Here is a 10850-nt window from a genome sequence, read left to right as displayed (position 1 = left end):
AGACTGGAGCCTGGTGTTGCCATCCGGTTTCACCAGTCCTCAGTCAAATCGTCCAACCCATGCTAGCATGGAAAGCGGACGTTAAACGATGATGATGATGATGATGATGAAATATGACGGGCTTCTTTCAGTTTCCGTCTACCAAATCCACTCACAAGGCTTTGGTAGGCCCGAGGCTATAGTAGAAGACACTTGCCCAAGGTGCCACGCAATGGGACTGAACCCAGAACCATGTGGTTGGTAAGCAAGCTACTTACCACACTGCCACTCCCGCATTTATTTTTTTTTCGAAGCTTGGCAACTTATTCTATCAGTCTCTTTTGCCAAACCACTAAGTTACAGCGATGTAAACACACCAACACCAGTTGTCAGATGATGGTGGGAGACAAGCACAGACACAAAGACACACACACAGACACAAATACATATATATATATATATACATATATATATATATGTATGTATGTATAAATTAGCTTCTTTCACTTTCTATCTACCAAATCCACTGACAAGGCTTTGGTCAGCCTGAGGTTATAGCAGAAGACACTTGCCCAAGGTGTCATGTAGTGAGACTGAACCCAGGACCATGTGGTTGGGAAAGAAACGTCTCACCACACAGCCACACAAAATTTTATGTATAATCTATATCTATATATGAACTCTTTACATTCCTTGATTTCAAATTACTAATCATGTCTGAATGATGATGATGATGATGAACTAGGGATGGTTTTGAGTAGGTTGGTATCAAAAGGATCAAAGGAGAAGATTAAGGAAGGCGATAGGAACAGAAGAAACTCTCTCTCTTACCAAGACAGGCAATGTTGCCATCCATGCCGATATAGTTTAAGTTAAATTTAGCAGCTTCGACCTCTCTCGGATCTTGTTCAGTTGTGTCCTCCATTGCAAATATAGACTTCTGGCGGAATACAGCATTGTCATCGAAACTGATCTTAGCATCAAAACAAACAACTGCAACAAGACAAAAAAATAAAATTTCTTTTGATTTTAAAACATTCATTCAAAATTTGAAACAAAAAATTAGAATTTAATTAGGTACAGCCGTGTGATTAAGAAGTTCACTTTGCAACTGTGAACAATCATCATCCTCATCATTTTAACATCCACTTTTCCATGCTTGCATGGATCAGGCAAAACTTGCTGAAGCACACTTTTCCACAGCCAGATGCTCTTCCTGTCACCAACCCTAAGTCCTTTGAACTATATGTAGCTCAATGGTCAGACATGCTTTTATGGAAGATAGCAAACGAATCATACGATTGGAGTAAAGATTGTTTGCCAACATAACATGGCAGTCCTAGTTTAGGACAAATGTTACTGTAATTTAGCCCCAGGAGACATCATCTCCTACTGGCTATACAACATGATCTGCGTCCTTATATTTTCAAACAAGGGAATCTAGCACCCCCACTCAGCTCAAAACAATAGCTGTCTATCGCGATTTCTGGGTTATTTCCCTTCATCAGCACAGAATAATTGTTCGCCTAGAGGTGGCACTGCCAAATTCCCGTTCGAAATATATAGTTTTCAAAATGACAATTAGTCACTTATCTATAAATTAGAAAATTACTATTTTTAAATCTCACAAGAGATGTTCATCCTAAACCAGGACTGCCATGTTATGTTGGTAAACAATCTTTACTACAAAGTACTGTTGCTGAATATCTCTCGTTTTGAGATTTACAAATAGTAATTTTCTAAAATCATATCATTTCAATGAATGGCGACTATTTTCAGTCTCCTCCTCCACCAGTCAATTTGCCCCTTCCACACATCACTACTATGTGTCTGCTAACAAATATATTTACCAGAAGGCCACCAAAGCCAAGAAAGAGCCACTGTATAATCAGTTGATCTGCTAAAAATAGCAACCTAATTTTCCTTAACTCACCTTCTCTAGTCTTAAAAGAAGAAATGAGAGTTAGATTGGACAATGTGGCCCTTAACATGTTGGCTGCCATATGTCCTTGCTGGTGGGTTGTGGTGGTATGTTAGCAAGTCCTGCACGACCTACCAGTGGGTCGTTTTTTTAATTTCTTTCCTATGAGCTTTCCGAGAGCTGGAATGCTCCAATTGCTTTGATTTGTGCTTTTGTTACACCAAGAGAACAATTTTTTATAGATTTTTTTTTCATTTTTTTTTTTTTCGTTTTCTTCTGATTTCACCACAAAATGAGGTAAAACAAAAGATTGAGTATTGAGAAAATTTTATTTGCCATTGAAACAAAAATTGCTTTTTTTTGAAAAAAATTGGTAGATTTTCCAATAGAAACAGGAGGGAATGAAAAATATTTTACTTGCCATGGAAACCAAAATAGTTGTTTTTGAAAAGATTTCGAGATCTTCCAATAGAAATTTCCCAAATTTTAAATTGACCACGGCTAGGTTGTATGGTATCTAGGATGTGATATGAACTAGGGTACCACACAACCCTTTGTATCCAACACTACCTATGTGATCCTTGCATGGCATAATGTAAAAATATTATGTTGTTCGTGTCAAATTCAATTAAGATATTGTGTTGGGACCCTGAGATAAAACGTAAAATGAGGCTCAGGGGGCCAACGTGTTAATATACTAAAAAAACAAGCTAGAAAGTCTTTGATTATATATCTGTTCTCGTGGAGGCAACATGGCTTGGTGCTTAGGGTTTTGGACTCATGACTGTAAGGTTGTGGTTTCAATTCCTGGACCGGGCAATGCATTGTGTTCTTCAGCAAAACACTCCATTTTACGTTGTTCCAGTCCACTCAGCCGTAAATAGGCCCCAGCAAAAACTGGGAAATTAACCCTGCGACAGACTAGCATCCTATTCAGGGGGAGTGTTGTAATCATAAGATTGTGGTTTCAATTCCTAGACTAGGTGACGCATTGTGTTCTGGAGTCCACTCAGCTGGCAAAAATGAGTCATCCTGCAATCGAGCAGCGTCCTGTCCAGGGTGTAAATATATAATATACGCCACAGAAACTGGGAAACTGACCCTTATTAGTCCATAGGGTTCAAGAACAATGTTTTATCTACTATATCCCTACCTTTAAAAGCTGATTAGGGCAAACGATCAACAATAAATAACAAGACAACCACAGGTTATTTAGACTTTAAACTGCCCAACTCTGCCCAGGCCAGCCCAACCAACTGACCAACCAACTGACCAACTGACCAACCATCTTGACTTACCTTTGCCATCATTAGTTTCCCCAAAAGGGTTCACCTCTACTTGGGTGGCATCGACATTTTGAAACAGGTTGTACAAACAGCAGATTTGGTTGGCAGCCTGCAACGAGGAACATTCTTGGCTAAATGATCAAAACATAACATTTTAGGGGTGGCAATGGTGGTGGTATTGATGATGATGATGATGGCTATAGTGATGATGGTGATGATGTGGATGGTTGATGATGGTGATGATGATGGCTGTAGTGATGGTGATGATGGCCATTGTGATAATGGTGGTGATAATGATGGTGATGATGATGGTGATGATTAGGATGGTGAATGATGATGATGGTAATGATGATGGCTATAGTGATGGTGATGATGATGATGATGATGATGATGATGGTTACAGTGATGATGAGTTACACTAGTGATGGTGATGATATAAAGAGTATCAGTGTAATCGCTCACTTCTTCATGCAAATTACTTTTGAAACCAAGGTTGGAAGCCATCTTGAGAGCTTGTTTCTTAGAAATCCCAGTAAAGATATCGATTGGTTCCTGAAAAATAAGACAGAACAGACATCCCTTACTTATTGATACGAAATATAATTTACAGACATTACACAAGACACAGGACTTCAAATATGGTCCAGGGACATAGCCTATTAGATTGACCCCAGAAGGATGAAAGATGAACTCGGCCTCAATGAGATTTGAACTTAGAATGTCAACAGCCAGGACAAATACTGAAATGTCCAGTGTTCTAATGATATGATCAGGTTCCAGTCTCAATCCCACAGTGTGGAATTCTTGGGGTATGTGTCTTTTACCATTGTCTTGGATCAACTTTGTCTTTGTGAATGAAATTGAACAGTCAAAAGAAAGAAAAGGCACTCAACACATTTAGTAGTAGTTACATTGGGGCAAGTGAAAGCAAAATCGTGATGGCACCTGTGCCAGTGGAGCGCTGAGAGTACTGTCCGAGCATGATCGTTGCCAGAGCAGCTGTCTGGCTTCCATGCCAGTGGCACGTAAATAGCACCATTTGAGCGTGATCGTTACCAGCATAGCCTTACTGGCACTTGGGCCGGTGGTCGTTGTCGTTTAACGTCCGCTTTCCATGCTAGCATGGGTTGGACGATTTGACTGAGGACTGGTGAAACCAGATGGCTACACCAGGCTCCAATCTGATCTGGCAGAGTTTCTACAGCTGGATGCCCTTCCTAACGCCAACCACTCAGAGAGTGTAGTGGGTGCTTTTACGTGCCACCAGCACAAAGGCCAGTCAGGCGGTACTGGCAACGATATATATATATATATATATAAGATGTATATATATGTAATAAATGTATGTGTATATCTTCACATGACATCATATGATAGTTGTAAATGAGTGCCACTGTCATAGAGGTGGTGTCGTTGATTTCTAGTCTTCTGTGAGCAACATGTCCAGCCATGGGGAAATGTTACCTTCTTTGGAAATAGTTGAGGGTTGGCAACAGGACGGGCATCCAGCTGTAAAAAATTTGCCTCAATAAATTCCTTCTGTCCAATGAAATTATGGAAAAGTGGATACCAAAAAAATGATGGTGGTGGTGGTGTAGACAAGCTGAAGATGTATGGGTTCAACGCAAACAAAATACAAAAGAAACCAATGAAAACAAAACAATATTAAATTACCGTAAAAATGGCTTCGGGTGATTTGGCAGCAACCTCTTCAATGTCCATGCCACCACAGGGGCTACCGACTATCACAGGTCCTCCGTATTTTCTGTCCATCAGGATTGCTAGGTAGGCCTCACGAGAAATATCCAAAGCTTCAGCAATCATTACCTGCAACAAGAAAAAGGAGGCACCATTATATCTTTTACCTTTTACTCGTTTCACTCATCACAATGTGGCCATGCTGGGGCACAGCCTTCAACAATTTTTAATCAATTGAATCAACGGCAGTACCTTCTTTTTTTTTAATAAAAAAAGCCTGGTACTTATTCTATTGGTCTCTTTTGCCAAACTGCTGAGCAGTAGACAAAAACTGAAAGAAACCCACTATAGGTGTGTGTGTGTGTGCGTGCGTGCGTGCGTGCATGTGTGCGTGCGTGCATGCATGTGTGTGTGTGTGTGTGTGTGTAAGAACTGAGTGATATAAGAGGCAGAAGGAAATTTAATATTTCTGTATGGTTACAGCTGTTTCATAACTCTATACAGATACCTCTCGCATCTCCTGTTTTTATTTATATTTGCCACAGTGGAAATATTACTGTTTGTGTATCCTGAATTTTCAGAGGAGGAGTCATGCTAAATTAAATATTGATTTGATTAACATATGCGCCGATAACCCGTTCCTCAGCTGCAGCATTTGCAATAAGTTCCATTTGATCCTCCAAATCCAACTTTCTTCTTTATTACACCATCATCATCATTTAATGTCTGTTTTCCATGCTGACATGGGTTGGACAGTTTGACAAGAGCCGGGAAACCAGAGGACTGTGCCAAGCCCAATTGTCTGTTTTGACACTGTTTCTATGGCTGGATGCCCTTCCTAACACCAACTACCTTACAGAGTGTACTGGGTGCTAGTAACTTGCAAGATAAAGTCCCCTTGAATGGGGGGAAGTATTGAGGAAGGTGGCTTTGTGCCAGTTGATGAGAGGTTAAAAGAATGATAAAGGCATAGAGGTAAGTGCCTTGTTGTAGAAGAGATACAAGGATGACCCAGTTGGAGAAGAAGGAACAGAAATACATACACACGTGTGTATATGCTTGCAAACTACACTAGGCTTTGGCTACAAATAATGACCTCACTCTTTGTGGCTGACCTGCAATGAGATTTCCAATCAACAAATCATCCATTAGCTCTGTGCTTTTAAATTCCTCTACAATAAAAAAAAATAGATATCCCTTATTTGAAAAGCATCAGGCTGTAAAAATCCTGCAGTAACTACTTTCCATCTAACCCATGCTACCATGGAAAAACAGATGTTATGCAAAGTGAACAAACCAGGAAATAATTTAAAAAACTCTCCTTAAACAAGTTAATCAGTCTCAAAGTGAGATCGGTGCCTATGTTGTTCTTTAGCTTTCATTTAGTGACTACTCTATGATTCTGTTACTCTCTCCACTACAATCCTATCACAACTGTAATTCTATTCCTATCATCTAACTTACCCTCCCTCATCACCCTGCCCAGGATCATTGTATACTCTCTCTTCTATTCGAGTGACCCCTTAGTTATAGGGGGCACTATAGGCCCTTAGCCTTGCAAGTTATGATCCAACATTCAAAAGTGCAGCTGTCAGGATTAAAAAAGATCACTGAGTACATAATGTAAAGTGGTTCATATTAGGAAGAGCATCCAGCCATAGAAACCTTGCCGAATTAGGACACTGGAGCATTATGTCATGGGTTGGCTTCTCAGATCTTGTCAAACCAGCCAACCCATGGCAGCATGGGAGTCAGATGTTACATGATGATGATCGAAATCGTGATTGAACCAAATTCGATGACTGGCACCTATGCCAGTGGAGCGCTAACAGCACCATCCGAGCGTGATCATTGCCAGAGCAGCTGTTTGGCTTCCATGCCAGTGGCACGTAAATAGCACCATTTGAGTGTGATTGTTACCAGTGTCGCCTTACTGGCACTTGTGCTGGTGGCACGTTAGAAAACATTCGAGCAAGGTCATTGCCAGTACCGCTGAACTGGCTCCTATGCAGGTGGCACGTAAAAAACACCATTTTGAGCGTGGCCGTTGCCAGTACCGCCTGACTGGCATGTAAAAACACCCATTACACTCTCAGAGTGGTTGGCATTAGGAAGGGCATCCAGCTGTAGAAACTCTACCAGATCAGATTGGAGTCTGGTGCAGCCATCTGGTTCACCAGTCCTCAGTCAAATCGTCCAACCCATGCCAGCATGGAAAGTGGACATTAAATGATGATGATGATGATGAGCATTATGTCATGAGTTGGCTTGTCAGATCTTGTCAAACCAGCCAACCCATGGCAGCATGGGAGCCAGATGTTATATGATGATGATTATCCCCAGGTTAGCCCAATCTGAGCAGACTTATAATCAAAAACATTCCAATAATGACCATCCCATCGTTTATCTGACATAAAACATCATATCCTCCAATATGCCCTTCTCCAATTCAAGATAGTAAGATGCAATATGAGGGCAATTTTACTGCTCTTTCTAGCTGGCTAAGCAACACTGAGTAGACAGTAATGAGTTTCCAAGGAAGTACAGTGACCACATGGGTTCAATTCCCAGTGATAACTATTTCAGAAAAGCTTTTAGCAAATCGAGGCCAAACCCCTACCCCTACTCCACCTTCTGAAATCAATAGAAGATAATTACTCGTTAATTTGACCTCTCATTATAAAAAGTCAGGCAACTGACCCAATTAATCACACTTGCGTGTAATAAATATGCATTGGTTGATTGATTTAATTAAAGCTTATATCCAATTAAGTTGTTCAGTCATTTAGAATCCAATCCAATCTATAATTCTTTAATTCCATTTCAATATTCTCTCTAATGCCAAGACACTAATCCTAAAGCTACAAGTCTTTGATGATTCCGTCACATTAAAAGCTCTTAGCTCCGTGTATTCTAACACCCCTCTCTACTGGTTTTCATTCAATCTGGCAACGATACCACTCTTATGGTTGTAAATCAATGAAGGGTTCTGAAAACCGTAGAAATGACAGCTAAATCTTCCTCAAACCACATTAAAGACTTACTGTTAAAGACTTCACGTACTTGCTTTAACCACAAGCTGCCTTTTAACTTATAAATGCTAATAATGAGCAAACCCCTTTAATACACATCCCTTACATGCTTTGCAGTATGCTTACAACTACATGGTCACTGAATCTGTTAGAAATAGCAGCCAAGCTATCTCAAGTCACATCTTACTGTCCAGAGAAAAGTAAGATACATTTGTCATTATTCACATTATTCACATTATTTACATTTGACGGATATTTGTCCTCATCTTGTTTGTTGTTTATACAACGTTTCGGCTGATATACCCTCCAGCCTTTATCAGGTGTCTTGGGGAAATTTCAAACCTGGGTTCTCATTCCTAAGGCACCATTTGAGCATGATTATTACCAGCGTCGCCTTACTGGCACTTATGCCGGTGGCACGTGAAAAAAACATTCGAGCAAGGTCGTTGCCAGTGCCGCTGAACTGGCTCCTGTGCAGGTGGCATGTAAAAAACACCATTTTGAGCATGGCCATCGCCAGTACCACCTGACTGGCAAGTTAAAAGCACCCACTACACTCTCGGAGTGGTTGGCATCCAGCTGTAGAAACTCTGCCAAATCAGATTGGAGCCTGGTGTCGCCTCCTGGTCCACCAGTCCTCAGTCAAATCGTCCAACCAATGCTAGTATGGAAGGCGGACGTTAAACGATGATGATGATGATATATACGTATATATATGTTTGTGGTTTCAAAAGTTAACACAACTAAGGACAATTGAATGTTCTGATACCTTATTGCAAGAATTAACTGATCTGAGGTATTGTAAAACAAATTCAATCCATAATTTACTGTCATTGTATTTTCACAACAAAAATTGCTCCATCTAGGGCAGCAATGTAGTAATGGAATAATAGCAGTGAAGTAACCAAGCCACTACTTTAGCCAGGTGGCAATCAACAACGTTATTATTAATTAGCATCACAGGTGAAAATGATATACTCACCTTAGTAACTTTTACACCTGAAGTTGATGTTTGTTTGGTGACCAAGTTATTACCTAACATTTTCCCAACCAATTCCTCAACTTTGTTTAAACTGCAATGAAAAGGATATATTTGGACATTAATTTAAAATAAATAATTATTAAACAGATAATATGGTCAAAGGTAAGACATGTAACCAGTGGCAAACTGGGTCTAAAAATATTGGTTGCCGGGAGACTAAGGGGCCCACCCACAACTACAAGAGGGACTGCCTACAACTACAAGGGGGAAACGACAATGCTATCATTTAATTTTTGTTTGTTTTGTTAAAATCATTCTTTTCAAATGTCTACAAACACAGCCATGCTGAAATAATGCGTTCTTCCAGGAGTGAATAAAAAATTATCAAGCCCCTTAGATACTAACATGGGCCCCCATATACGGATTCTAATGGCGCAGGGGCCCACTTGCCATTGGGCAAACTGGCAACCCGGCCAGTCCACTACTGCATGTAACCAAGTATACTAAAACTGGAACTCTTTTAGTTATGATCACGAGGGTTCCATCCTGCTCATGAAATTAACGTGGAAGTGGGTGAGCACTCCCTAAGACACGTGTGCCCTTAACATAGTTCTCATGGTGATTCAGTGTGACACAGAATGTGACAAGGTTGGCCTTTTTGAATTACAGGTACGACTACTTTTTGCCAGGTGAGGGAACAAGAGTAAAATGGAATAAAGTATCTTGCCCAAGGACACAACACACTACCAGGAATCGAACTCACAATCTTATAACTGTGAGCCAAATATCCTTAACCTCAAAGCCACATGCCTTCACAACAATGTATATGATGAACCCAACAATCACTTTACGCTTTCTACTAGGCTTGGGGTGTCGTAAAATGTGTGCAGAGTGGGTACTTCAGCAGTTGGCATTAGATTTGAAGGAGAGATGTGCAGAAGTATGTGGCTCAAAGGAGTAGACCCTGGCAGACAAACAATTTTATCGTCTTTTGTCATGACTGGGTCAGAAATTCATATAATAGCAGCATTGGGTCCATATGAAAGGTGCTTAACTTGTACCATAAGAGAATGGTTCCTACCATCACACTGTAGTCTAATTCAATGTGTGGTGAAAATGAAAAGAGTTCATAAGGCAAGTAGGAAGTATTCAGCCCTCACATCAATAACACGCATAGTTGTGTAGCTCTTTAACAGCAAGAAACCTGTTCTGTTCTGATCCCTTCTCTTACATTTTAACCCCTTGTCTCATAGCACAAAGCTACCCCACCTCTCTACAGTAATCCCACTCAGACAAAGGGGATGTTAAGTCTTGCATGCTGCATGGTGACCTCACTGGTGCTGGTGCCATAAAAAGAAGCCCACAGTGCACACTGAAAAGGGGATGGTCTTAAGAAGGGCAACCAGCCATAGAAACAATACACAAGAAATGGGGTCAGATGCAACCCTTGGCCCCATCAGGCCACATCAAACCATCCAACCGATGGACATTGGAAAATGGTGATGATGACTTTATTTACTAATGATTATTAAGCTACTGCAGCTACCAATAAATACTGGATGTCCTTTGTTTATTAATTAATATTCATTTCAGTTGATTACCAATGATTACTAACTTCCAAACTTTCCTTAATTACTAATTAATTTTCACTTCACCAAAAACAATGGAGAAAGGCAGTTTCGACAAATAGAACTGTCTTAAGTTTTTAACATTCTCCTAAAACTTCATGTGAATCCAAGAGGAGGAGAAGAAGAAGAAGAAAAAGAAGAGGGGGAGGAGAAGAAGAAGAGGGGAAGAAGAAGAGGGGAAGAAGAAGAAGAGGGGGAGAAGAAGAAGAAGAAGAAGAAGAAGAAAGCTTTCTTGCTTAATAATTTGTTTTAGAAGAGAACTGACCATTCCAAATCATTGATTCTAAAAACACATTGGGAGGGAGTGAATGAGAGAGAGAGGGG

The 10850-nt window shown here is 40.4% G+C and overlaps 1 protein-coding gene across 1 annotated transcript in view; it reads right to left on the bottom strand.

Moving 5' to 3' along the window:
* Positions 1 to 10850, bottom strand: part of LOC106875047 (succinate--CoA ligase [GDP-forming] subunit beta, mitochondrial) — a 64827-nt gene that overhangs the window by 17679 nt on the left and 36298 nt on the right. Inside the window, exons 4-8 of the mRNA XM_014923008.2 lie at positions 8899 to 8989; positions 4861 to 5013; positions 3649 to 3738; positions 3199 to 3295; positions 811 to 972 (exon numbers count right to left, since the gene is read on the bottom strand). Of these exons, the coding sequence (XP_014778494.1) occupies positions 811 to 972; positions 3199 to 3295; positions 3649 to 3738; positions 4861 to 5013; positions 8899 to 8989 (593 nt within the window). The remainder of the gene's footprint in view (positions 1 to 810; positions 973 to 3198; positions 3296 to 3648; positions 3739 to 4860; positions 5014 to 8898; positions 8990 to 10850) is intronic.

Source organism: Octopus bimaculoides, chromosome 4 (assembly GCF_001194135.2).
Source record: "Octopus bimaculoides isolate UCB-OBI-ISO-001 chromosome 4, ASM119413v2, whole genome shotgun sequence".
Taxonomy (NCBI): domain Eukaryota; kingdom Metazoa; phylum Mollusca; class Cephalopoda; order Octopoda; family Octopodidae; genus Octopus; species Octopus bimaculoides.
Note: the sequence above shows the minus strand (reverse complement) of the source record. Positions and strands in the feature narration are given on the sequence as shown.